General features: G+C 44.8%; 4 protein-coding genes across 5 annotated transcripts in view; 2 read left to right on the top strand and 2 right to left on the bottom strand.

The window, feature by feature from the left end:
• The first annotated feature begins 1,506 nt into the window (after positions 1-1,506).
• Positions 1,507-10,662, top strand: LOC306832122 (hydroperoxide isomerase ALOXE3). Its single transcript, XM_079356560.1, has 15 exons — positions 1,507-1,603; positions 2,932-3,103; positions 3,754-4,003; positions 4,567-4,648; positions 4,807-4,896; positions 4,969-5,084; positions 5,622-5,794; positions 5,880-6,023; positions 6,115-6,318; positions 7,672-7,758; positions 7,835-8,004; positions 8,154-8,269; positions 8,348-8,448; positions 8,913-9,083; positions 10,239-10,662. Exons 2-15 carry the CDS (start codon positions 2,945-2,947, stop codon positions 10,416-10,418), a joined length of 2,043 nt encoding a protein of 680 aa, XP_079212686.1. The 5' UTR covers positions 1,507-1,603; positions 2,932-2,944; the 3' UTR covers positions 10,419-10,662.
• Positions 10,663-11,539: 877 nt separating this feature from the next.
• Positions 11,540-17,638, bottom strand: LOC306832124 (trafficking protein particle complex subunit 14-like). The gene is made up of 13 exons (XM_079356562.1): positions 17,321-17,638; positions 16,572-16,915; positions 16,378-16,473; positions 15,936-16,065; positions 15,570-15,656; positions 15,209-15,329; positions 14,639-14,786; positions 14,402-14,484; positions 14,113-14,264; positions 13,097-13,233; positions 12,937-13,015; positions 12,740-12,854; positions 11,540-11,819 (listed from the first exon to the last, which is right to left on the bottom strand). The coding sequence occupies exons 1-13, from the start codon at positions 17,511-17,513 to the stop codon at positions 11,663-11,665; spliced, it is 1,842 nt and encodes a 613-aa protein (XP_079212688.1). The 5' UTR covers positions 17,514-17,638; the 3' UTR covers positions 11,540-11,662.
• A 1,275-nt stretch (positions 17,639-18,913) lies between these two features.
• Positions 18,914-27,945, top strand: part of nup98 (nucleoporin 98 and 96 precursor) — a 50,578-nt gene continuing 41,546 nt past the window's right edge. The window contains exons 1-2 of one of the 2 annotated variants that reach the window (XM_079356275.1): positions 18,914-19,111; positions 20,342-20,398. The gene's annotated coding sequence lies outside the window, so the exon portion shown is untranslated. Of the gene's footprint in view, positions 19,126-20,341; positions 20,399-27,945 lie in introns of both variants that reach the window. The other variant, XM_079356276.1, reaches the window with a different exon arrangement.
• On the bottom strand, positions 21,195-24,414 carry LOC306831965 (odorant receptor 131-2-like). Its single transcript, XM_079356281.1, has one exon. It carries the CDS (start codon positions 23,855-23,857, stop codon positions 22,904-22,906), a length of 954 nt encoding a protein of 317 aa, XP_079212407.1. The 5' UTR covers positions 23,858-24,414; the 3' UTR covers positions 21,195-22,903.

The following is a 27,945-nucleotide window of genomic DNA, read 5'->3' as shown; positions in this document are numbered from 1 at the left end:
CAACAGAAGACAAACGTGTGACTCTCTTGTTCTTTAATGAACCTGCCATAAACACACCAGCATGCAGTTTGTTCTCTTGCATTGAGAAAATGCAAAAACATGATGACATGCTGTAGTGGTCTGTGTATCTCCCTGTCTGGATTTTAACTCGCTGCTGCAGCTGCCGATTCAGCTCACCTGAAGCATGCAGTGGTGATTCTAGAGTTTCTTTTCTCAGCTAATTCTTCTCCTGTGACTTTAATTGATCAACTTAAGTTTTCCCGATAATAATGCAGGCGACACATAGCAGGGCAACAAGAGTGAGTGCTGTCACATGGGGCTCCACATGAGGCTGCTGCTTTGCTTTAGGGTTTGGTTTTACAAATAATAAATAATTGTAACGCGGAACATGAACGCCTGTTAGACCCCTTTGTAATGATCCTCTTTGTATTAAGTTTTGAGAGTAATGACGCCGCCTTTAAATAGTGACGCGTCGCTGTCACATGGCACTGTGTGGGGATGTAGCTCAGTGGTAGAGCGCATGCTTCGCATGTATGAGGCCCCGGGTTCAATCCCCGGCATCTCCATCTTTTATGTCCAGTAACTGAACTGCGATGCTTTATTAAATGATTGTGCGTTATTCCGTTTTGAATTACATTTGTTTGATATACTAAATAATTGGTGGTAAAAACCTCTCAGGGGCTTGTAAGGGTCCATAATGTCAAAACGGCTGAAGTTAGTGTCCCAACTTCACCAAAAACATTTAAAAATGTATTCTGATTTGGTTTTTTAAAGAGACGTAATATACGTGGATAACAACGGAGACCTTTTTATTTTTTATTTTTTTTATTTTTTAAACTCTATTTATCCCCGTGGGACAATTAGCCCACCAAGCGCTCGACCACAGGAGCAGCGAACTGCATACACCCTGACAGAACCAGAACCCCCAAATACAGGTTGATAAATGTTTCCGTAGCGTTGATTTCTTTTGATGCTTTTACTTTGAAGGCTAGAAATGTAAACCGGACATTGTATCACCGCATTATTCCGGGTAAAACAGTAACGCTGAGATAATTTCATTATGGGTCGAGAGTAGACTCGGAAGATTAGTAGATCTGTCAAAAGCGATGGTTCCACTGGGGCTCGAACCCAGGACCTTCTGCGTGTAAAGCAGACGTGATAACCGCTACACTATGGAACCATGTGCCACAGCATGAGGACAATGTGATGATAATGAACGTCTCATTTATTTCCTGCTGTAAGCGATAACAAGGACCCTGCATCAGTTTTAACTTGACCCCTAAATGCAGGACTTCACTCTACTATGTATATATCATGTTCATGAGTATATAATGCTCGATGATTTTATTCTAAATGTGAGGTGCAAAATGATTTGCTTGTGTTGGCGTTCAGTCCAAGCTGCAACCTCTTTAAAAAATGAAGCCGATGTTTAAGTGTAAAATCCTGCAGTTCCTGGAGTGTCCACTAGAGGCTGGCTGCAGAAGCACAGGAAGTCACATACTGGAGGTGTTTTAGTGGGCGTGGCGTACAAAGAAGCAGAGGTGAAGTGTACCTGCAGCTGTCATTCAACACACCTCCATCCCAGAGAGAAGTCAGTCTGCAGGTAAGTTCACCTGTCTGTCTCTTTCTGTCTCCTGTTTTATTTTCAAGATGCTTTTCATTGATTGATTATTTACTGATGAACTTTATTAACGTTGTTTACTTCACACTTTGAGTGACTTTAGAGTTGTATACTTTCAGTTGGACATGATAAATGCACAGAGATAATTAATAATAAACTGTATAACCTGAAAACAGTTTGGTGAAAGAAACTTGTTTTACAAAGTGAAAAACTTATCGGGTTGTGACAAAGGACCAAACCGACAAGCTGCATCTTTCAGGCTGTTTGATGTAAGATAAAATGTTTTCTCTGCAGCCTGTTGATGAAAGATGACCTTTAGGATGATACTGGATGATACAGTGGTTATTTGTCATGGTCGTGGTTACTGCTGGGCGATAGAGTATCATGTGCCTCGACGCCCACGCTAACCAAGGATAGCAGACACTCATTTCCCAGTCAAATATCAGCGAGATAACCAAACAAGCTCCTGTCACAGTTCGCAGATAAACATAAAGAAAATATCTGTTTAGTTTAACAATGGAAAGATTAACGGGTCGAAAGTTTCACATCACGGAACAAGTCCTCGTCCACAAGGAAACTAACAGACAAATAAACAGCTGATGAGACGAGGCTCTGACTCATTCATGGAAGACAATATTAATACTGTATGAATTGCAACCAGTTATTTTAAATTCATGCACTTACATCTACATTCATGTTCAGTTTATGACAACTGTTAGTATCCAAACTTAATGGTGACATAATCTGTAAAACACACTTCCCCATGTTCCTCTAACGCTAACATGTGTCTCTAGTCGTCTACAAACCCCCCCAATAAGGTTTTGGATCACATCAGAGTCTCATACGAGAGAGGCGGTTTGTCTTCCACTGCAGGACAGAGCGAGCTCCTTCAGCCTAACTTCATGTTCTCTGCTGGTTCCTGAAGCTTCGGTCTCAGGACTCTCCATGAACTCGCTCTGTCTCTAGTCAAAGAGCTGTCAGCGTGTTTGCTCCGTCATCTCGCTCCGAGCTGAAGAGTCTCCGTAAACGAGCTTCAGGTCGGATGTGAAGATTTTAAAATCTGGATCTTTGCAGGAATTGCTCTATGGGATACGTAAAGTGATTTCAGTCTAAGGCTGTGTGCACATGATTCTTTGCAGAAGACTTCTGATTGGTTGATGGATGATATATCTCTTTGTAATCTGTCTTCGTTCTCTGTCTGAGACGTTGATGCTGCCGTCTTATCCGGGACTCTTTTCAAAACCAAAACATTTTCCTGCCAAATTTTTTTTTTAGATTTTAATGAATGATTTTAATTGTTTCCTTCCCAGCTGGGTCACCATCATGTCGACTTCCTGTCACGAGTTTGAGGTGATGGTTCACACTTCTCCAGGTCCTACCAGTGGAACCTTCAGCCGCCTGTGGTTAAACCTGATTGGCTCACACGGAGAGACTCCGCCCCTAAGTGTGTGTGAGGACGGCCGCCTTCTCCTGCCTGGATCAGTAAGTTTTATCATTCTTTAAAAAAACAGCACTGTGTGACTTCCTCCAGGTCTCTATGAATAAAATGTTTAAAGCTTCTTCTTCTCTGAGTGTTATTGTTCATGTCGTCAGACTGTGAAACCTTCAGAGCAGCTTTACTGGATCTTCTTGATCCGCCGTCAGTAAAAACCCTCACGTCAGCAGAATCCAGTATGTCCTCTGTAAATGTGTCTCTGAGTCATGACGTCCCGTAAACACATGGACGGGTTGGCTGGCTCCTCCCCTTTTTAGATCACGGTCATTCACTGTAAATTCACATGCAACGTAAAGCTACAAGCTAACAAAAAAGCGCTGCCGCTAGCATGCTAACACAATGCAGCTCGAGTTGTTTTGGTTTCATGCTGGAGCTCAAGGGCGCCATCTACTGGATCAGAAGGTCGCACATTCAGCCTTCAAGCTGCTGTCTCTTTAAGGCCCTACGTGCTGGTTTGTCAGCAAGCCTTCTAGAAGGGGCAGAACGCTGCAGGGCTTCCAGCTGAGGGCTGCTCATGTGCTGGTGGAACAACCAATGAAAACAGGGCTACGTAGAGGCTGAAGGCCCTCTCGAGAAAGGCTGCAGTCCTCTTAATCTTAACTGCTATAACCATACTCTCTTCATCCTGTCCTTACAGGTGTGTCCAGTCCGGGTCAGAGTCAGCACCCCTCTGGGTCGCCTGCTTCTGGTTCGGCTTCAACTGGAGGCTCGGACTGGATTCCCGGACCTAGACTGGCACTGCAGCAGGGTGGAGGTCCGCAGCATGGCTGTGGAGGACCAGCGAGGTGGGAGAGGGGCGTGTCCTGGGGACTCAGATGTACAGGTGTTCCTGTGTGACCGATGGCTTCGAACAGCAGATGGCGACATCGAGCTGCGGAGCGGGAAGTGTGAGATACGTTTAAAGATCTTTGTGCTCCTGTCCCTGGTCTGCATAAAACTGATCAGCAGCCAGAGCCGGGACGTCTCCAGACATGTCCACTATGAACCTTCCTTTACTGGTGATTCTTCCAATTCGTCCAAGACCAAGAGAAGGCCGTACAGTGAGCTCCGGCGTCCCTGAATCAACCAAACCCTCACGCAGAACTTCTATTCATTACCTACCTAACCACACGGCCAGCAGCATCGCCACCTTCAACAGACCCAGGCTCTGTTCATCATCAAAGACCCCCAACAGCCCCCAACAACAAAATGCAACTTTTTCTGGAGCTAGCGCCCCTTTTATTATTAGACTTTAGCTCCACCTCCTTCCTCTCCCAGAGGAGAGAACAGATACAAACAACACAGACAGGTTTAGATTTTCTCCTTCTTTTAGTTCCCAGTTTGCCAGCTGCAGGGTTTCCCTTACATTCATTATATCTATGATTAGACATAATCTGTTGCGTGCTGTTTCATCAACATTGCGTGGAGAAGTTCTTCTTATTTTCTGCACTGTTGTATAATTCCTCCACAGTGTGTCTGCTGAACGACGAGACGGAGGAGAAACTGAAGCAGCAGCGAATCAGACAGCTGGAGCATCAGCGGAAGCTCATCCGGTAAAACAACACACATTTACACACGATTCCCTTAAAGATATAAGACGACCCTGGCCTGCAGTACCTGCGTTTCACCACTAGGTGTAAGAGAGTATATTGGATTTTATTTGTGTTCATACTGCTGAGACACCTGATCTCTTATTGTGTCGTTTCTGCAGATGGCGTGAGTTTGTCGAAGGCGCTCCACGCTGTGTGGATCTGAACAGTCTGACTGAACTCGGACCGAACCTCCGCAACTCTTCCAAGAGGTAAAGAGCTAAACGCTCACCTGTGTGGCGTCACACTGGGAGGTCCTCATTCAGTCTTGTTTGTGTCCTCAGTCCAGCTGCTAACCTGCACTATGTGAGAGGCTTCGCTGGCCGGGCAGGGTCCTGGACCAGTTTCAGCGAGCTGGAGACGGTCTTCTCCCTGATTGGACACGAGAACAACACGGCCAGTAAGAAACCGACGACACCATGTTTTATAATCAGAAACCTGTTTAACCATCAACGTGACTCCGCCTCCTTCTGTCGTATAAAATAAAAACAAAATACGCCCTACGACATGTCAGCTGATGACGTAACTTAGAGCAAAGACATGGGCAGAAGGGAGTTGAGATTCGAAGCCACGCCCCTTTCTTAGTTATGAATAAAAGGTCAAAGGTCGCTCAGGTGGGTTCAGCCCAGAACAGAAAAGATTCCTGTGTCTTAAAGCCTCATTGGTCAACACAGCTGTCAATCCACAGCACTCATACAAACACACTGATTCTCTTTATGGAGGACTCGGCTGCTTCGTGCATCTCTTCACTTTCTAACATCTGCACGTTGTCTAACTTCCACAGACAATTCAGACAGTTTGCAGAAGTTGTTGATGGATTCATTCTTCTCCTGTCGTATGAAATTTTTCATACTTTTCGACGTTATTGATTAGTAAAATAACAGATGATATCCCTTTCGAATCTGTCGTATAAAAAGTAACCTTGGTTCTCTGTCAGGGTTCGTTCAGGCTCACTGGGCGGAGGATTGGTATTTTGGTTATCAGACTCTTAACGGCTGTAACCCTCTGCTGCTGCGTCAGACCAGCATCCTTCCTCCGAACCTGCCAGTCACCTCTGACATGCTCCGCCCCTTCCTACCTGATGACTCCTCCCTCGAGCAGGAGCTCCAGGTGTGTGTTCTCCTCTCTGACTTCGTCCTGTTCTCAGGCGCTGACTCTTTCACAGCTGTTATAACTGCGTCCTCTGGTGTGACAGACAGGTCACATGTTCCTGCTGGACTACGAGGTTTTAGACGGCGTCCCGGCCAACGTGATCAACGGGAAGCAGACGTACCTGTCAGCTCCACTGTGCCTCCTCCACCTGAACCAGCGAGGTCAGCTGATCCCCATCGCCATCCAGGTGAGCTCCAGAGGTCTGCTTCATGAATATCTCTGAGATATTCTGATATGATAATAAATGTAATCAATGTTTTAATGACCTTCTCCTTCAGCTGCAGCAGACGCCCAGCCCTAACAACCCGCTCTTCCTGCCCTCTGACCCCGGCTGTGATTGGATGCTGGCTAAGATCTTTGTCCGCTGCGCAGACTTCCAGTGTCACCAGATCGCCTCCCATTACCTGAGGACTCACATGCTGGGAGAGCTGTGCTGTGTGTCCACGCTGAGGCAGCTCCCAGAGCCACACCCACTGCACCAGGTACACAAACACACTTCAATGTACCACTTTAAAGGACCAATCAGAGAGCTGCTCTCTTCCTCTGTGATCAGTCAGCCAATCACAGAGCTGCTCTCCTCCTGTGTGATCATGAAGGAAACCTGCTGTGTTGAAGCTTCTCTGACAACAATGCAGCAGCCAGTATGTCCTCCTTCTAACTTTAGATTCTGCTCCTGAATGCTCTGGATCTGATTGGACCAGAGAAGGTAGGCGGGGCTTTGAAGGCCGTTTTGGACGCCCCTGGGTTTGCCAGATATGAGAGCAGTTATCAGGTGAACAGGTGTTGCAGCGATGGAAGCGGGCAGTGGAACTGCTTCAGATAGAAGTGATTGTACCCGAGCTAAAAAGCCTCTGCATGTTTCTAATAAGCTCCAGCAGCAGAAAGCTGCTCAAACTAGGATCAATGTTGGAGATGAAACATGGAGAGAGGTTAGAACGCAGAAAGCTTTACAGACCCATGCAGAGCTGGCTAAACACTGAAGCTACAGTGTCCACCACATGCAGAGCTGGCTAAACACTGAAGCTACAGTGTCCACCACATGCAGAGCTGGCTAAACACTGAAGCTACAGTGTCTCTACATGCAGAGCTGGCTAAACACTGAAGCTACAGTGTCCACCACATGCAGAGCTGGCTAAACACTGAAGCTACAGTGTCCACCACATGCAGAGCTGGCTAAACACTGAAGCTACAGTGTCCGCCACATGCAGAGCTGGCTAAACACTGAAGCTACAGTGTCTCTACATGCAGAGCTGGCTAAACACTGAAGCTACAGTGTCCACCACATGCAGAGCTGGCTAAACACTGAAGCTACAGTGTCCACCACATGCAGAGCTGGCTAAACACTGAAGCTACAGTGTCCACCACATGCAGAGCTGGCTAAACACTGAAGCTACAGTGTCCACCACATGCAGAGCTGTGTGAGAGGAGGGGGGGAGACAGCTCTCTGTGATGATTAGAGTTTAGACTGCAGTACCTTATTAGAACACTAGGGGGAGACACAGAGTTACAGACTGCTCCTATAAGTTTCAGTATATTTTACAGATAAGTGATAATTATCCAATGATTGATTGTTTTTTATTATCATGTCATGTATAAATATGCACAGACTCTTATTGCAGTAATGTCCTGAACTCTTTTGGGTGAGCGTCTGAATGCGAACAGCTGATTTATCTTCATCATACTTATTTACATTTTTTTAAATTTAAGACTTCACATCCAAAGAGTCACAAAAAGTTCCAACATTAAAAAGTTGGTTTTGTTTTCGATAACATTTTGTTTGTGCAGCGTTGTTAGTTTTCTCTTCTCTCGCTCTGATTGGCTGTTTGTGTTGACAGTTGCTGATGCCGCACATCAGGACGTCCCTTCAGATCAACTTCCAGGCGAGAGCGTCTCTGCTGGCGGCAGACGGCGTGTTTGATAAGGTGAGCCGTCGGCTGGAACAGGAATGTAAAAAGAGAGAAGAGCAGCGTTCTGACCTCGTTGTTTTGGTCCCTGCAGGCGGTGGGCTGCGGTCTGAAGGGGTTACACGTCCTCCTGTCTCGGGCCTCAGACAGGATTTCCTATCAGTCTATGTGCGTCCCCGATGACCTGGCGGCGCGGGGCGTGGACAAGCTGCCGCAGAGCTTCTACGCCGAGGACGCCCTGAGAGTCTGGGACGCACTGCACAGGTAAACTAACGAACACACCGCTGCTTGAAAATGAAATGTCACATTCAGGGGACGAACTGTGTGTGTGTGTGTGTGTGTGTGCGTGTGCGTGTGCGTGTGTGTGTGTGTGTGTGTGTGTGTGTGTGTGTGTGTGTGTGTGTGTGTGTCAGGTTTGTGCTCAGCTGGGTCAGTGTGTATTACAGTGGCGACGATGATGTGCAGCAGGACTCTGAGCTCCAACATTGGCTCTCTGACATCAACACACACGGATTCAACAACCACTCCGGTCTGTTTGTTTGTTTGTTTACAGAGTTGTTTGTCTTTATCGTTGTGTTCATGCAGTCTGTCTCCTCTCGTCCTCCAGGTTTCCCTCGGTGCTTCAGGACTAAAGCTGAAGTTTGTAAGTTCATCACGATGATCATATTCTCGTGTTCGGCTCTTCATGCTGCCGTGAACTTCTCTCAGGTGAGTCGACTGAACGACGCCGTGGACTCGTCTCCAAATGAAACAGTCAACATGTAAAAACAAGCAGAAAACTTTAACAAAACCTTCACAAGGTCAGAACAACGTAGTAACATGTGAAAAGTGTTTAGCGTTGGTTTATTTAAACGGACATGAAATAAAGTATTAATGGAGTTGTAGTTTTTATGGTTACTGTTTCTACATTAACCAAAAGCAGCTTCTGATGTTTTAATTTCAAAATTAACCTACAAAATACCAAAACTGCAGTTCCTCCAGTGTCCACTAGAGTCTGTCTCCTGCAGTGAGTCAGTCTCCATAGAGCTCTATGTTAAAATGTCCAACTTTACAGCTGCAGTTCCTCCAGTGTCCACTAGTCCGCTGGTGTGGAAATTACTGGAGCTAGCCAGAATCATATTTATATTAATGGATGTTGCCATCTGTAAAATCTGTCTGTCTCTCTTTCTCAGTTGGATTTCGCTCTCTGGATGCCGAACTGTCCAGCCTACATGCTGCGTCCTCCTCCACAGGTCAAAGGTCAGGTGACGGAGGATGACATCATGTCTTTCCTGCCCCATGTGAACTCGACTTGTCGAGTCCTGACGGCGCTGACGTTGCTCTCCCAACCCGCTGTGAACTTTGTAAGTCTCCAAGTCGTTTCTCTGACAAACTCCCCCTAGTGTTTAATATGGGTACTGCAGTCTAAACTCTGATCATCACAGAGAGCTGTCTCCCCCCTCCTCTCACACAGTTCAGCATGTGGTGGACACTGTAGCTTCAGTGTTTAGCCAACTGTGCATGTGGTGGACACTGTAGCTTCAGTGTTTAGCCAGCTCTGCATGTAGAGGACACTGTAGCTTCAGTGTTTAGCCAGCTCTGCATGTGGTGGACACTGTAGCTTCAGTGTTTAGCCTGCTCTGCGTGTGGTGGACACTGTAGCTTCAGTGTTTAGCCAGCTCTGCATGTGGTGGACACTGTAGCTTCAGTGTTTAGCCAACTGTGCATGTGGTGGACACTGTAGCTTCAGTGTTTAGCCAGCTCTGCATGTAGAGGACACTGTAGCTTCAGTGTTTAGCCAGCTCTGCATGTGGTGGACACTGTAGCTTCAGTGTTTAGCCTGCTCTGCGTGTGGTGGACACTGTAGCTTCAGTGTTTAGCCAGCTCTGCATGTGGTGGACACTGTAGCTTCAGTGTTTAGCCAGCTCTGCATGTAGAGACACTGTAGCTTCAGTGTTTAGCCAGCTCTGCATGTGGTGGACACTGTAGCTTCAGTGTTTAGCCAGCTCTGCATGTGGTGGGCTCTGTAGCTTCAGTGTTTAGCCAGCTCTGCATATGGTGGACACTGTAGCTTCAGTGTTTAGCCAGCTCTGCATGTGGTGGACACTGTAGCTTCAGTGTTTAGCCAGCTCTGCATGTGGTGGACACTGTAGCTTCAGTGTTTAGCCAGCTCTGCATGTGGTGGACACTGTAGCTTCAGTGTTTAGCCAGCTCTGCATGGGTCTGTAAAGCTTTCTGCGTTCTAACCTCTCTCCATGTTTCATCTCCAACATTGATCCTAGTTTGAGCAGCTTTCTGCTGCTGGAGCTTATTAGAAACATGCAGAGGCTTTTTAGCTCGGGTACAATCACTTCTATCTGAAGCAGTTCCACTGCCCGCTTCCATCGCTGCTCTCTGATTGGTCCTTTTAAAGTTGCACTTTTTTTAGAATCAAAGAACTTGATTTGACTGAACACTGCAGGAGAATGAAACTTTGTTTACGCTTGACCTTGTCTGATCTATTCTCCGACCTCCTGCAGGTTCCTCTGTGTCAATACACGGATGCCATTTTTAGAGACGACGCCCACTGCAGGCTGTTGGAGGAGGTGCAAGCTGAACTCAAGGCCATTTCGGATGACATCATAGAGCGCAACCGGCAACTTTCGCTGCCGTATCCGTACCTCGATCCTGAACACATCGAGAACAGCGTGGCCATTTAAATGATTGGTTTCGTGCAGACATGCAGGTTTATTTCAATATTCATGTTCTCAGTGTGTCATTGATGTTTCCTCTTCTGAACCTCTGACTCCATTTCTGGACTTAAAGCAGATCGTTGTTTTGTTAGCTCTTAGTTCTTTGCTGACACTCGGTACCTTTCGGATATAAAAGCTTCTTTAAAACAATTAAAAATATCTTTGCTTTGTATTTATTGTGATGTGTTACATGTTGAATCTTAAATCTAAAGTGCCCAGGCTTTTATTTACACAACTTCGTGGAATGACTCCGCCTTTTTTTTTGGCCTTTGATGTTTTTCAAACAGAACTTGTTTGCAGCAAAGACGGGAAAGATTATAGCAGTAAACGTACATCATGAGTATTTCAGAGTGTTCAGAGTTAGGACGTGTTCAGGTGGCCAAGTGGTGAGGGAGCACACGTCATGTTCAGGGACTGTAGTCCTCTTACCCGGGTCATACCCCGCTCATTCAGTCCTATCTCTACGATAACGGAATAAGAAGCCCAAAACATGAATCTTAAAGTGAAGATATTGAAATAAATCACTGATTTGACTCTGAAAAGCAGCGTGCAGAGCTGAGCATCATTCTGACAAACGTTATATTTAGACCAGACTAGCCGAGACCAGAGTGCTTCGAGACTGAGACAAGACCAATCGATGGAGGGTTCGAGACCGAGACCATGAATACCGCCGTAACACCAGGAAGGTTAGGGAGGTAAACAGAGGGGGGGAAAAAAATCTAACAATAAATTCATTGAAGTGATTTTTTTAAGGAAAAGATGTTTTACTTCTACTCACAGTGATGACGTGAAAAATAGCCAATCAGGTCGTCTTGATTTAAAATCCAGTCCTTCAAAAAGAGGTCTCCAGACCAGCACCGGTCTCAAGTAACACAACACCAGTGTGAAGCTAACATGCTAACATCAGGAAAAACAGGAGTTTATAAATATGCTCAAAGTGAAGAAACCGGAGGCTGTGATTGGCTGTTTTTATTTTACATTATGTTACATTAAATACGAGCGCTGATACTGACGCAGTGAAGACGATAACACTGACAGAAAAACATTTCCTCTTCTTCTCTCGGGAGTCACATGACTCTGTTTGTCGCTGAGCAAACACTGAATGATCCTGATCCTGTGTGAAAACACTTCCAGTCTTTATTTGGGAAAAGAAGTCGGGGTTGAGCTGAACGTCCTTTCGTCTCTTCGTTTCCTCCTTCCTTCCTCTCTTCCTAGCTGACGGGATCCACCACCAGCACTTTACACTCCCTCTTGGCGATTTTGTCCAACGACAGCAAAGATTTGTCCTGCGGCGGCAAGTAGAGCGGCCGGCCCACCGGAGAGCCGACGGGGGGAGTGATAGCCCGCCGCTCCATGGCACTGCCCGTCCTGACAAACACACACACACACACACACACACACACACACACACACACACACACACACAGACTTTGTAAAACTCTTGTATTAAACTAAAAATGATCTTTTTACGAGAACGTTTGAAGAGAAGTGCGATCAAAACTGAAACATAAAGAAAAAGAAAGGTGAAGAGTCGATGTTGGTTTCTTGGTCCAGGTCGAGGGGAACCGAAGCTGGATCCATGCAGGCTCCTTCTTCCCGCTCGTTTAGAGCTGAAACCGCCTGACGGAGGAGATCTCTGTACTCCAGTTACCTAATGAACGAGCACTCGCACATTATTATTATTTGCTAATTATCATAAAAAAAATCTCGCATCAGACGCAAGATTTTTTATTTCTGTAAAATGACATAAAGATAGAATATTTAAATATAAATATAAATAAATAGCCGACAACAGAAAGTGATGGTAGTGTCACTTCATACTGTGTCGTACCTGTCGTTCTCCCCCCTGAGCTCTCTGAAGCTCCTTCTAATAAACTTCATGGAAGTATATCTCCAGTTACCGTTTTGGTTATTAGCAGGCTAACGACGCATGCTAACAGCGCTAGCTAGCTAGCTGACGTGACGTGCGACTGCCTGTTTCGGTCTCTGCTGTTTTTGGTGTTTTAAACATCAAACTAATATTTCTATAGGTTGCAAATCTTGCCCTGAACATTCACGTCATCGACATGTTGAGACTTTTCTTGGCTGACATGTTGCTCGTATATTCAGTGAGGCGAAACGCTGTACGAGCCAAACGCAGCGAGGCATGAACTCGAATAATGACGTCAGCGGCGAGTACTCGAGTGCTCGTACCCATCCATAGCCGATAACACAGACTAAAGGTTGTGTGTGTGTGTGTGTGTGTGTGTGTGTGTGTGTGTGTGTGTGTGTGTGTGTGTGTGTGTCACCTCATGATGTGTGACCGAGAGGGCTGCTGGTGGGAGAAGGACTGAGAGCGACCCAGACTGGCCTGATGTCGGTCCAGCAGGTCTCGAACCGCCGGGCTGGACGGACTGTTTTTACCTGAAGGGGAAACAAAAATGGCGATCAGCGTTCTTCGTGTTTGGATCCTGATGGTCACCGTGTTGGCGACGGCTGTTCTTACGTGACAGCGGGCGGGCGTCAGGCGGAGGGTTGGACACCGAGGCGGTGAACTGGAGCTTCAGCTTCATGTGCTGACTCAGCTGCAGCCGTTTAGAGGACAAGGAGGACAAGTTCAGATTAAACACTCCACGTTTCCTGTGTGACCTTCAGAGCGCTCGTACCTCGTACAGTCCCGGTTTGAGGATCTGGAACGCCACGCTGAACGACAGCGTGCTCCCTTTCCTGCAGTGGCCCAGGTTACTGAGCGGCGTGTGACAGACCACGGCAGACAGCGTCGTGTCCTCGCTGTGAAGGCGACCTGAACACGCACACACAGGACAGGTTGACTTTACTGAACACACACACACACACACACACACACACACACACACAGACACACACACACACACAGACACACACACACACATACACACACACACACACACACACACACACACAGACACACACACACACATACACACACACACACACACACACACACACACACACAGACACACACACACACAGACACACACACACACATACACACACACACACACACACGTACACACAGACACACACACACACACGTACACACAGACACACACACACACACACACAGACACACACACACACACACACACACCCACACACACGTACACACACAGACACACACACACACACACACACACATACGGACACACAGACACACACAGACACACACACACAGAGACACACACACACACACACACACACACACACACAGACACACACACACAGACACACACACACGTACACACACACACGCACGTACACACAGACACACACACACACACACAGACACACACACACACAGACACACACACACGTACACACACAGACACACACACAGACACACACACACACAGACACACACACACACACACACACACACACGTACACACATACACACACACACACAGACACACACACACACAGACGCACACACACACACACACACACAGACAGGCACACACACACACACACACAGACACACACACATACACACAGACACACACACACACACACACACATACACACAGACACACACATACACACAGACACACACACACACACACAGACACACACACACACACACACACACACACACACACACACACACACACACACACACACACACACACACACACACACTAACCCTCTGGAGTCCAGACGAGCCGAACAGCCAGGAAGTCCTGCAGGTTGTTCAGCAGGACGTATTTGACCTTGAAGTGCTCCTTGACGCGCACCGTGCTCGGACAGCTGGCCGTCATGACGAAGCGTGGCCGGTCCAGACGCACGCTGGGCAGCCTGGGAAAGAGCAACGCGTGAGACAGAGAAGAGACGTGACCTGGAGGGATTCTGCTCTTTAATGCAGCTGCTGCGTTCAGATACTGAGGAGACTCTTCTGCTTCCTGTTTCCTGTTTGCCTCCTGTGTGGATCTCACCTGTAGTGGGTGTAGATACAGTTGGTGAAAGGCATCTTGGGAGTCGACCACTGCAGCACAGCGACCAGAGGAACCTCCATGCCCTGAAAATAAAACATGAAACCCAGCTCACACAAACGTACCGGATCGGTTACGACCACGACGGGGCGACATACGAGAGGCTCGTCGTGATACCAAAACTGTTTCTACGAGAGAAGAGCATCGTGGTCGTTTTTTCACGCCGTCATGGCGCCTCACCTCGTTGGAGTCGTCCGGAGGCGTGTCGTTGAGGTGCAGCTGGAACAGGAAGTCGTGCTCCTCCAAGGCGCTGAGCATGCTGGGCAGACGGCAGGCCAGGCTGTCCACCCTGCAGAAAGACGCCATGCCGACCTCACCGGACTGATGGCTGCAGAGTGAGAGGGGGAGCAGAATGATTGACAGCTGTGTTGACCAATGAGGCTGCTGCGTTGTTTTGTGCAGCGGATTATCAGAGTAGAGGAGGAACGAACGCGAGTCATCGAGCTTCACATCACCGAGAGTGTCTGCTTCAAACTGTGGGCTGAACCCGGCTGAGCGACCTTTGACCTTTGAGAGAAAGTTACATGTGAGCGTATCGTTAGAAAAAGGGGCGTGGCTTCAATACAGCGCTACCACTAGCTGGCCTTGGCTCCAAATGATGTCACCCGCCCGAGCTGTCAGCGCCCGTCCCCGGGGTCATTTTGGCTTCAGTTTGTACAACAGAAGGAGACAAACGCGTCGTCCATGTTGATATAAAAACGGACATCATGTGACGTATTTTAAAAAGAAGGTCGGAGAGCATGAACGTACCTGACGTTGTCCACGAGCAGCACGGAGCCATCCGGCATCATGGGCAGGTAGGAGGCGTTCAGGTTCGGTAAAATCCGAACGTCCCGAATACTCACGTCCTCCTGAGACGACTCGTTCAACACTGAGAGGAGGAGCAACACGGTTTATATCAAACAAGGTGAGACATGCTGCAGGCCTGAACACATCGAGATCATGGAGAGGAAGCAAAACGAGGCGGTTCAAACGAGGCGCCATGACAGCGATTTGGCCAACAGGACGCTTTGGCGTGACTCATTTCAGCGACCTTCGTGAGCGTGACGCAGCCTCTGCATCAAAACCTCCAGACTCTGGTTAAGATCTACGGCGTGGAACGATGTGTCACCTTTCAGCACGGCGAGGTGCCTCCCGGAGACGGTCATCTGTTTGCAGCGCACGGTGGGCGGCGGCAGCACGGTCAGCGTGGTGCTCACTGTGACGGAGGAAGGAAAGGTGACGTCAGGGATCGGACAGATTCAAGCTTCCTGCTGCACCTCTCAAATGTTCTGTTTGTCTCTAAAATATTTAAATGTTCATTTATATTTGTTCAATTATTTGTAAACATTTTTTCTTTTTTCTTGTTGTTACTAAAACTACAGCAAACCATCCAATCAGGAAGAGTCTGTGTATGTCTTTATGTTTTACACAGAGTGTGTGTGTGTGTGTGTGTGTGTGTGTGTGTGTGTGTGTGTGTGTGTGTGTGTGTGTGTACCCTGAGCCTTGAAGGTGTTCAGGTCGTGTCTGAAGGTGTGTGTCGGTTCTCGTTGCTGCAGGACGCTCAGGTAGCCGAGTTCCTGCACCTCGGCTTTCTCTGCCTCCTTCTTCCAAACTGTGACCATCACCTGCACACACACACACACACACACACACACACACACACACACACACACACAGACCCACACACACACACACACACACACACACACACACACACACACACACACAGACCCACACAGACACACACACACACACACACACACACACACACACACACAGACCCACACAGACACACACACACACACACACACACACACACACACGCACCAGTCAAAATCCAGCCCACACAGGAGTCAGGTGTTGCTACGTTATCAGACACACACACACACACACACACACACACACACACACACACACACACACAGACACACACAGACCTTGACTTTCAGGGTGCTGACGGGGAGTTTGTCCAGAGAGACGGTGAGCGGGAAGATGACCTCGTCAGTCAGAACCACGGGCTCGTCCAGAGGAGACTGCAGATGGACAGAAAATCCTCGTCAGAGTTTTTTTAGATTTTCAAAATAAAATAATCCGTCCTTCAGAGGAGGGCTGAATATCAACCGAGTCGTACCTGAACAGGAGCCCTGCGGAACTCCCTGGCCGCCGTCCCGGATGAGTTGTGGATGAGCAGCGGTTTGCAGTCCCTGAAGCTCCGACACCTGGAGTCCACCCTGCTGCCGAGCGCCGCGATAGCCGCCTCTGCTGCCGCGATGTAGTCCTCCTCGCCGTCCTCGTTGGCCTCGTCCCCGCTGCTTTGGTAGTCGTGGTAATGCTGGTGGTGGTTGCTTCGATGGCGGCTGCTCTCACCTGGACTCACGCTGGCCACGGCGCACAGAGAGCCCGCCAGTTCCCTCCAAGCCCGGCTACTGGCTGACTCGGTCCCGAAACCTGCAGCAGGGCCAGCAGCTCCCCCTGCTGGATAAATGACGCACATATGAGTTCATGAAAAACCTTCACTAGCTGTCAGTCAATAACCACTCTCACCGTTTTTCTCTACTTTAAGACGTAGTTGGACCAATAAACAACGGCGGTTTAACCTTGGCTCAGCTCGCCTTTGACCACGAGCGTGAAACCAAAACAAACTGTTTGGCCAAAACTCCTCCAGCAGCTCCTCCTTTATCTTAAATCAATCATTTGAATTTTAGCTATTTTTTTAAACATTAAAAGTAAGGGTTTTTTTTTTCACCTAATATCTTGAATGTGTTTTATTTTGAAATATTTATAACCAGAAAATAGACAAATATTGTAACTGACGTTTGGAAATATGTTTATAAGGAGGTGGATAGACACAGAATAAACGCCACCCAGCCCCCTCCTTACCCGGGCCGGGCTCGGTTGGTGTCGCCCCTCCATCCCTGCAGCGCAGCACAAGCAGGAATCGGACCGTTTCTCCCAGGTACAGGTGACTCCGGCGGGGCAGGGTCCGGTACCGGGCCGGGTCCGACAGATCCGTGATGGGCACCGCCGGGAAGTACATGAAATACTCACACTGAGACTCCATCATCTGCACCATGGCGACGAGCGGAGGAGGCTGCAGCGAGGAGGAGCAGGACCACAGTCAACACACGCACGAGAACAATAAAACACGCACTTCCTGTTCGCGACTTCAAAATAAAAGCAGAGTTACCCACACAGACTACTACGCCACCTACTGGCCACCCATCGTAATATAGTACAGCAGAATAACAGAGGTGAGACAAATGCAAGACACAGGCCTAAATTAAACACTGAAAAAGAAGCTTAAACAACAAAAAGAATAAATAATAGGCTATGTATGTATTTATCTAATTAAAGTTTGTTTGCTGCACCAGGAGGCCATTTTACCAGTCAAAAACAACCTTGTTTTTCGTTATCCTATATTGAATTAAGATGCTTGATGGTAATAAATGTGGCTTTAATTATGTGAAATTAAATAAATTGGACTAATAGACTTGCTACGATTTGACTTTTTGCTGTACTGTTTAGGACATATTTTCTGGGAATAAAAAAATCAAAACAGAATCACAAAAACCCCCCAGAAAAGGTTCCAGTGAACAGATTATAGACTTAGTATATATCAGTATGTTTCTATAACGCTTGTTTTTTTTCCAGTTATAATAACTTAAATGAAGGGTTTTTGACTTTTGAAAACTAGCATGATTCCCTCTGCACGACCTCTAAAGCCACGCCCACTTTCAGCTCATCGCTTGCATTGAGTAGAAGCTACATCGTCTCATGTCTCATTCAGCGGTAAGTAAAAACCCTCAGTATAAACTCCGTCATCGGTTACGAGCTTTGAGTGTGAGCGAGCGCACACGAGGTACAACAAGCAGGGCGGCGTGTGATTGGTTCATCAGATTGGTACGTCATGGTAGACATTGGTCAAGGCTGTAAAGACCTACAGTAAAAACAATCATTTCAACCAAAAATCCTAAAAAAGTGTCCATGGAGGAAATTACCAACCCTACCTTTAATTTCTCAAGATCTTAGGAAAACAGCTGATATTAACTTATCATGATAAAACAATCACTGTATTGACATAGGGGGATAAGTTGAGATCTTGAGAAAACAACCAAAATGTACTTGTCATTTTTGGGAAATGAACTAAATTAAAGTGTATGGAAAAGTCAGCTTATGGCGCCTGTAGTAATGCACTTTTTACTACAGCCTTTTAGCCTGTGTGTTGTAGGCTAGTGTAAAACAATGTACAAAAACTTTGGTTTTTCTGCAACTATTGGCTTTAATTTAAAAGTAATTAATTTGAGGGATAAATATCAGGTTAATCGTGAAAAATTGGCAAATATTCAGCTAACGGGGGATAAAGACGCTAACCTGGCAACGCTGAACTGCTTGCAGTTGGTTTTGGTGGTTGTTTATTTCATCGGCCGCGCAGAAGAGAGCGAGCTTTGTGATTGGCTGGATAAGTCTCGTGCACGTAGCCCACTTCTTTCATTCCTTTACTTTTATGTCAGTCGCGACAGTTTTGCTGCTTTTCGCCTCGACAAACCGCGGGCTAAACCCCGCGGAAATACTGCTTAAACTTTATGGAGCAAGTTAGTTTTATTATCTGATAAATTTATATTAAAGTTATATTAAAAATAAACTAAAAAAAACGAGGACAGCGTGACAAGAGTAAGTAATGAAATGTAAGATCGTTAGCTAAACATTTGACTAACATGTAGCTAGGTTAACTGTAGTAGCACTTTAGATTTAATTCATGATTAATATAATTAGATAATAATAATGCATTTTATTTGAAGGTGCCTTTCAAAGCTCTCAAGGTCACCTTACAAAGCAAAGCAAACCCTAACCCTAAAAATAGCAGTTATAATATAAGTAGATTTTTTTATCCTCTGACTGTCAAAGAAATAGCTTTCAACTCCAGGTATGAAACTAGTCCAACCATGGTGATTTAGGCCGGCTCGCTATTTGGTATTATCCCAACCACAAGGTCCAGGAAGTTCATTGAAAATTAATTGACTCCAACATTCAGTACCTCTAACCTATGTAATCTTCCATGTATATTATTTGGATTATTTTCAGACATAACTATCCGTATAATTCACAACATGCGAAGGATTGTCCGTAGCTTAGACACATTATATCTTTTGGGAAGACGACAGCGAATAAAAGTCAAATGTTGACACTCTGGAAAAGCTATGAGCAGTAAATGTAAGTTATTTTTTACTGTTTTTAAGAAAGTTAATTTTACAAAACTACAATGTGCTATTTTCATTTCAAGCAATGCTTTGATTTCAGTTTTAAATATATTAAATGAATAACCACAAAATGGATCACTGTGGTTTTTGTTACTGATTCTGAGTGTTTGTGTTTTAGCACAGTTAGAATTAAAAATGAGGGAAACCTCAATGTCCTTTCAAGAATCAATAAAGGTTTAAATTAAAAAACAGTTAATCAGATATGCACTCTTTAGTTAGAAAAAATATCCCAACATTTATAGTTGAGCATATTTATATTTGAGATCATGTCAGTGAACAATGAGGGCAGAAAACTAAAATAAATAATCGTTCATTTATTGTTATCAAGGCCAAATACTAAATCTATTGTGATTTGATTTGAGATCATATTTCCCGGCCCGATCACCCACCCCTTCTTTTTTGTGATTAGCAATTGTTTTTTTAAACTAGGGGTCGGCAACTGGTGGCCTCAGGCCAAAGATGGCCCGCCACAATAATATCTGGCCTGCAAGACTATTTTAAATTGTGACTTTTATTCATTTTATTAGTTTCTTAAGAAGAACGACATGACAATCAGAGACAGATCAAAGTCCACCTAAGATTTTGTGGTTATTTTTAGATTTCACATGAAACGTATCTTAATGTTTGTTAATCATTTTACCAGGGACATGGTGTGACCAGTGACAGCAAACAGGCAGCAGGTGGTGCTACAGGCGTCAAGGTGAGCGCTCAGTTGTTTTGGTTGTAGGTTCATGTAAAGTATGGTCAATCCTTCAGGATCCATTTAAGATAGTATTTCAGAGATACAATAAGGTTCGAGTCCTACCAGTACAGGCAGTAACACAAAGGTAGGGGTTTGCAAAGAAAAGTTGGAAAAGAAAATTAAAGTCCAGCCAGCATTGCTGTGTGAGGATTTATCTTGTGTTCATCTGTGTCCACAATGTTCAGTTTGTGTGCAGCTGTTCTCGCTCTTTTAGTACCCTCTGTTTTCACCAGGTGAAGTTTTGGAGCTTTGGAGTCCCATCGATAGCGGGCGCGACTGCCATCAATGGGACTCCAAAACCTCTTACAGTAACAGATTGTTCATTCAGACTTCATACATTACATATACATACACATACTTTTTGAGAAAAATGTATAATGACAAGTGTACTTTAAGCCCCTCCCACTAGTAGCTCAGTCTGTAGGGACTTGGGTTGGGAACCGGAGGGTCGCCGGTTCAAGTCCCGGCACGGACCAAGTCCGGAAATTGGTCTGGTAGCTGGAGAGGTGCCAGTCCATTTCCTGAGCACTGCCGAGGTGCCCCTGAGCAAGGCACCGAACCCCAAAACTGCTCTGGAGCGCTCGATGTGGGCAGCCCCCTCACTCTGAGACCTCTCCATTAATGCATGTCACTGGAACCCTGTTTGTGCATGAGTGTGTATCTCGGCCTGTGTGTGTGTCATTAGACAGAGTGTAAAAACCGAATTTCCCCTCGTGGGATTAATAAAGTATAACTTCTTCTTCTTCTTAAATGAATCACCAAATGTACATGCACATTAAGGGATTAAGTCAGTAAGTCAAAGCTTGTTCTCTTATGAGGCTTTGAGGCCTTCAGTGGTTCGATCAGTCTGTCTGTTAAACCTCCGTTACGACCTCTGATACCAGATCAGCAGTGGAACGCCCCACCATTAGGCCTCGTTGATTTCTACATGACAGCAAGGCTTAACAGATACGTAATCAGACATGTGTCCATAGGCATTGCAAAAAGGGGCAAGTCCTCCAATCCATTAAGTTCTGGTTTGCATTTCTAAGTTAAACTGAGGCATTAAATTTTAGACTCCTCTGTAGGTTAAACTCATACAGCTTGGACCTGAGGTAGAATAATGTTCAGATATTTGGAATGATGTCCATGTTTTCTTCTACGTCCTGTGTGACCTCAGCTAAGTCTTTCCCCACTCACTATAGATAAAGGATTTCCTGTAGAGCTTTACATCAGTTTTCATGTTTCTCTGGAATAAAATCCAATGGCCAAAACAAATTAGAAAATAACATTGCAGGGTGAGTTGGTAAGAGTTTTACATCTACAGTATATCATTTAAACTAAGATAAGGCGGGTCTCACTTTGCTTAAAGCCTTTGGCTCAATCTTAAAAGACAAAATAAAACAAATACATTTGACAGTGTATAATGTTTATCTTTGAACCCATGAGTTACACATTTTAACTGTTGTTGCTCTTTACTTATTGTTTGTGAATTGTTTCTTTATCAAATTGTCACGATCGGAGGTATGGGAGGAGGACCCAATTGCAGAAAATAAAAATATTTTATTTTAACTAAAAAAAGGCAAAAACAAAAACTTACTATTCAAAACAAAATGCAAAAATCCAAACACCACGAGGAGCAAGTCGATAAACCACATACCACAACAAAAGACACTGACAAACTGCAAAAGACAACTACAAAGACATCTTTCAAAGACAAAGATCCGACAAGAGGGTAAGAACACACAGAGACGATTTAGACAGGGGTAATCAGACACAGGTGAGACTAATCAGACAGGTGAGGACAATCAGGGTAATCAATACAGGCAGGAAACACAAGGAAAAAAGAACACAAGACCAGAACACGAGAGGACACGTACAAAGTAAAACCCAACACCTAAAACCAGATATACAAAATAAAACAGGAAACACCAAAGATTAGACTTAAAACACAAAACAGGAAATAAACTAACAGGCAACATAGGAGGACACAGGGAAACACACTCAAGACTAAAGTAAACACAAGACTATGAAACATTAAAACATACAAGCTAAACAATCAACACTGGGAAGCAAACAGAACACTGAGGACAGAATGAAAACTAAAACAAGACGAAACAGAACCAAACCATGACACAAATGTTTATGATGATGTTGTGTTGCTGTTGCCCTCTTGGCCAGGTCAGCCTTGTGAAAGAGAACTTAATCTCAGTGGATTAATCACCTGAAGAAATAAATGTTACATCAGTATTTTAGGTGGGATCATTCAGAGATTGATTTCTGATGCAGTATAAAAAAAAAGACCAATATGGGAACGTCTGTGGTGGCAAAGCGTTTGGAAGATGAGTGGTGCTGAAGGGTCGAAGAAAAGAATCAATTGTGATAACCTATTCAAATTATTAACAATATGCTTGTGAAAAAAAGTAGAGTAAACATCAAAACATATATAAAGAGCCCCATTAAAAAGAAGGTATGATCCACTTCTCAGCCTCGGCTGACGTGGTGGAGATTAAGTCGACAGCAGAGATAATAAGTGAGGAGAGGCCTGATGTTCTGATCTCTGATGCCATAAATAAGAGAAGTCAGACATCTGGGGAAGATATAAAGACAAACGTAAAAAAATATCTGAATACGAACAACAACAATCCTTGTTACAAATCTTGAGATAGCTATGAGCAGGGGGTTTTGTACGGTAGAGGAAAGAGTCAGCACCAGCTGCATCATATGCAGCAGCAGTGTGTTACGAGTCTTACAGGCTGAAGCTTTGACAGTGGAGGCCGACCTGGCTGCAAGCATCACACCAATATAAGAGGAAATGACTGTCAATCCAGCAGACACAAATACAAACGAAGTGTACGCTTTGTCAAAATAATCAAGCATTGGAATGATCAACAACAAACGTCCACTACAAAGGTCTGTCATCTGCAGGCTCTGCAGGTCTCTGAATGGAAACTGTAACAGCAAAATAACTCGAATGAGGACATTTAGTGAACTGATGGCCCAAACCACAATAATAGCCACCACCGTGGTTCTGATGGTGATGATGGAAGCATGCCTCAGTGGATAGCACACAGCTACATACCTCTCCAGAGACATCACCACCAGTGTGAGAGGAGAGATTTCTTTTGTGAGAGCAGCAAGCATGTTAAGAAAACCACACACAGGGTATGTCAGCAGTATTCTAGAAGCAGACAGTAAGTACATTATTTGACTCAGTAACAGCAGAACAGTATCTGCAAAAAGGAGGTTATACAGCAGAATGTAACGAGAGGTTTCACAAAAGACAGTTTTACTCCTTAAGATGACCAATATGCTAAAATTAATGAAGAGAAACACACAGCATGGTACTGTTGTGGAAATGGAGAGGAACAGTCTTTCCATGAGTCCCAGATACTGTTCAGTGGTGATGTTGGTCTGGGACAGATTAAGATTAGACATTCAGAGAAGCAATTCAGACATTTGTAAACATTAATATGAAATCCTGTATCCGTTAAAGGAAAAAGAACCAACTTCAGCCCAGATGCCTGTGAAATCAACATGCAAAGTCCAAAACACTCGTCCTCATGCTTTCTGGGAGCAGAGCTGGTCTGCAGAGTTGTCTGGCCAGTCATAATGTATATAAGCCTCGATCCATGCAACACCTTCTTGTTGACATGGTTTAAAAGCTCATGAGAGATGATGCAATCAACGTTTGTGCCTGACCTTCAGAAACTTGTTCAATGACCTTAACTATACACAATAACAGACAGCTTGGATTAATGTGTTTTAAGGGAAGCACACCTACAATCCAACTTCAAGCATATATTGTACAATACTTGAACAGCTTGACTTATGTGATTTTTCTGCGGCCAGCCTGTTCTTTTTCTAAGAGGGTTTTTTTGGTTATTAGACTTTTGTTAGTCAATGATTGGCCATAACAAACACCAATTTTATGCAAAGAGTCGTTCAGAAATGTTCCAGGTACTAGGACACCCTAAGCCAAATTGACTTGTGTTTTTATACCCTAGGCTCCTACCTGTAAGGTTCTGAACTTACACCTGAGGAAGAATGTCTAGTTTGGGGTATCTTTGGGGAGGTTGGGTACATGGAATCTGACCAAACCATGTTCTGAGCCTTCATTGTGAAAGAGGCTGTAAGAAGTTGGCACTATGGTGCCTGTCGTACCCTCAACCTTAGATTTGCTGGTGGCACTGTAGAAACAGTTAGCGGGTGAAAGTGGGTAGTTATGGTCTGCAGGGTTTCACTTTCCTCGCTTAAGTTGGCATGGCACTGTCATGTCACTGCCCTCTGACTGGGTTTTCATACCCTAACTCATACCAGAATATACTCATATGGTATGGCCAGCAATTTCCCCTGACCTGAACAAAACAGAGCACGTCTGGGACCAGCTGAAGCAGTGATTGGATGCTTGTACCCCAACATGACCTGGCAGAATTGCGTGTAGCACTTGTGGAGGAGTGGAACACATTGCCTCAGAACAACATCACGAGGCTAGGTAGGAGCATGAGACGCTGCTGTCATGCTGTCATTGCAACAAATGGTGGAAAAACCGGCATGGCGCAGCCAGGGTCCCACCCTGGAGTCAGGCCTGGGGTTAGGGCCCGTAATAAAGTGCCTGGTGGCCAGTCTTTTGCGTGTGGGGCTCAGCCCAAACGGGCGACACTGGCCAGCCTCCTACGGACTCAACACCCACAGTGGAGACCGTAGGGGTCGGGTGCAGTGTGGATTGGGCGGCAGTCAAAGCAGGGGGCCTCAGCGACCTGATCCCTGGACACAGCTTCTGGCTGTTGGGACATCCCCCTTAGGGATTTCAAGAGACTGCTTATCTACGTACCAGAGAGCTGTTAAATTTGCAAAAACACTTTTTATTACTAATACAGTGTCCAATAACAGCCACGAGCCCCATGTCCTTTTTAACACTTTTAACCGTCTTTTAAATCCATGTAACTCTCCTTGTGTTGTGCCATCACCCACTCTATGTGACAAATTTTTTGTATATTTTATTGATAAAGTTTCTGCCATCAGGTCTTCACCTTCTCCCCCTTCACCTCAGATCCAGCTGTATATCCTGCATGCTCAGCTATCTTCGAGCAGTTTGAGCTCGTGTCACTTTCTGGGCTATCTAAGGTGGTCCAACAAATAAGACCCTTAAAATACCCTTTAGACAGCATTCCTCCCAGACTATTGAAAAACGTTTTTAACACTGTTGGGTCCTTTATTTTTAACTCTGATAAACAACTCTCTTGCCACAGGCTGTGTTCCAACTGCTTTTAAACATGCTGTAGTACAGCCTATCATCAAAAAACACAACCTTGACCTTTCTGCTCTCTCCAGCTTCAGACCCATCTCTAAGCTTCCTTTCCTGTCCAAAGTCCTAGAGAAAATGGTTTTAGAGCAGCTTAAGTTGCACCTTGATCGTCTGGTTTTAAATCGTACCACAGCACTGAAACCGCACTTTTAAGAGTCTTCAATAACCTTGTTTTAACTGTTGATTCTGGGAACTCTGCTGTGCTGGTGCTGTTAGACTAGACTGCTGCATTTGATACAGTTGATCACCAGATTCTTTTATCTCGCCTTGAACAGTGTGTTGGCATGGAAAGTGATGTCCTGAATTGGTTCAAATCATACCTCTCAGAGAGGACATTCTCTGTTCAATCAGGCCAATACTTCTCTGCTGAGGCCCCACTAGCCTGCGGGGTCCCTCAGGGCTCCATTTTAGGGCCCATTCTTTTTTCTTTGTACTTGCTTCCCTTGGGGTCCATATTTGAAAATTACAATATTTCTTTCCATTGCTTTGCAGAGGACTTGCAAGTATATTTTCCTTTTAAATCTAATACATCTATCTATCTATCTATCTATCTATCTATCTATCTATCTATCTATCTATCTATCTATCTATCTATCTATCTATCTATCTATCTATCTATCTATCTATCTATCTATCTATCTATCTATCTATCTATCTATCTATCTATCCTGTATAAAAGCTTCGATCCATGCAACACCTTCTTGTTGACATGGTTTAAAAGCTCATGAGATGATGCCATCAAAGTTTGTGCCTGACCTTCAGAAACTTGTTCAATGACTTTAACTATACACAATAACAGACAGTTTGGATTAATGTATTTTAAGGGAAGCACACCTACAATCCAACTTCAAGCAATTTTATGCAAAGAGTCGTTCAGAAATGTTCCAGGTACTGGTGTGCAATGAATCTAAAATATTTGAAAGTTAAATTTTTATCATTACATTATGGAAAAGAATGAACTTTATCACAATATGCTAGTTTTTTGAGAAGGACCTGTAACTTCTAACATAATCAGGTTTGTTATTGTTGAAATGGAAAAATGTCAGCATGGTGAAATACTCGGAGGTATCGCTGAGTCCCCTGATAACTCACTAAGACACATTAAATATTCAATTCCTTTATCATCATGGTGTTGTAAACATGTGGTGGTAATAATGTGAACGAATGTCTCATGTGGTTGTTCATCAGCTATCCTGAAGGGAGTTGGATGGGGGGGGGTCATTTGTAACTCAAAGTCCAACAAGTTTTAAGTCACCTGAGAAAACTTTTATCTTCATACTTGGAAGTTGGTGTTAATCATGACTGCTGAACTCTGACTTAGTATGAAGTTTCTATAAGTTGAATGTAAACTTATGAAGTAAGCCTTTAAGATACAAAATGTGGATTCCACTGCCAGGGCTCTCTCAATCAATACTGCAATCACAAAAGATGATGACAAGACTGGTGGAGAATAATGGGGGTTCTCTCCTCTCCCCCCCCCACAATGAAAAGTTAATTCTGAGTTGACCGTTGTGAAGACGAGCGAGGCAGACCTAAGAAAGAGAATACGTGTACAGATGATGTATCCAAATATAATTTACATGACTTTTTTAACTTTCAGTTGCAATTCCTGTTTCATTATGTTGCGGTCTTTGATGTGACATCTGGTGTTTCCATGGCAACGATAAACAATCTGTCTGTCATGACTGCTTATCATGGAGGCCGCCTCAACAAGACATCTCTACTATAACTAACTATAAAATTACAGATAACTGTTGGAAATAGTTGAGGTAATGTAAGAACTCAAAGAATATACTGTAAAGGTTAACATTTTAATGTCTACATTTGTACAAAAGTCTACACATTTTACTTTTAAGCCAGCTATAAAAATGGAGTAAATGGGGAGCTAAATTCAAACCCATTCGGCTCAACATGTGCTTGCACTGGGCTCTGTTGAAAACGTTTGTGTTCGTAGTTGTATCTGGAACAGAGCAGAGTTGCGCCCCTGGCACGTGCCAGAGACGGAGTTAAAACACGAGCAGGAGAGGGCGCAGTCAGCTCCTGAGTATGAGGCGCACACTGTGGAAAACAACCAGCAATGCTGTTGTGCTCATATAATAATGAAAAAGTAATTTTTTGAGATTGAAGGTTTCAGGTGGTTTCTACTTCGGGTCAATACTAGAAATGTGAACAAAAATCCTTTGAATTAGATTTTGAGACACATGAAAAGGTGTCAGCA

Source organism: Symphodus melops, assembly GCF_947650265.1.
Source record: "Symphodus melops genome assembly, chromosome: 11".
In the NCBI taxonomy this organism is placed as follows: Eukaryota; Metazoa; Chordata; class Actinopteri; order Labriformes; family Labridae; genus Symphodus; species Symphodus melops.
This window is presented reverse-complemented; position numbering and strand designations above follow the sequence as displayed.

Coding starts and splice junctions, on each gene's coding strand:
- LOC306831965 (XM_079356281.1), bottom strand. CDS start 23,857: ATGTCTAATCTTAATCTGTCCCAGACCAACATCACCACTGAACAGTAT.
- LOC306832124 (XM_079356562.1), bottom strand. CDS start 17,513: ATGGTGCAGATGATGGAGTCTCAGTGTGAGTATTTCATGTACTTCCCG. Junction 16,474..16,571: donor TCCGCAGGGCTCCTGTTCAG/GTACGACTCGGT, acceptor GTCCATCTGCAG/TCTCCTCTGGACGAGCCCGT. Junction 13,234..14,112: donor GCTCGTCTGGACTCCAGAGG/GTTAGTGTGTGT, acceptor GTGCGTGTTCAG/GTCGCCTTCACAGCGAGGAC.
- LOC306832122 (XM_079356560.1), top strand. CDS start 2,945: ATGTCGACTTCCTGTCACGAGTTTGAGGTGATGGTTCACACTTCTCCA. Junction 4,649..4,806: donor CATCAGCGGAAGCTCATCCG/GTAAAACAACAC, acceptor TCGTTTCTGCAG/ATGGCGTGAGTTTGTCGAAG. Junction 5,795..5,879: donor CCCTCGAGCAGGAGCTCCAG/GTGTGTGTTCTC, acceptor CTGGTGTGACAG/ACAGGTCACATGTTCCTGCT.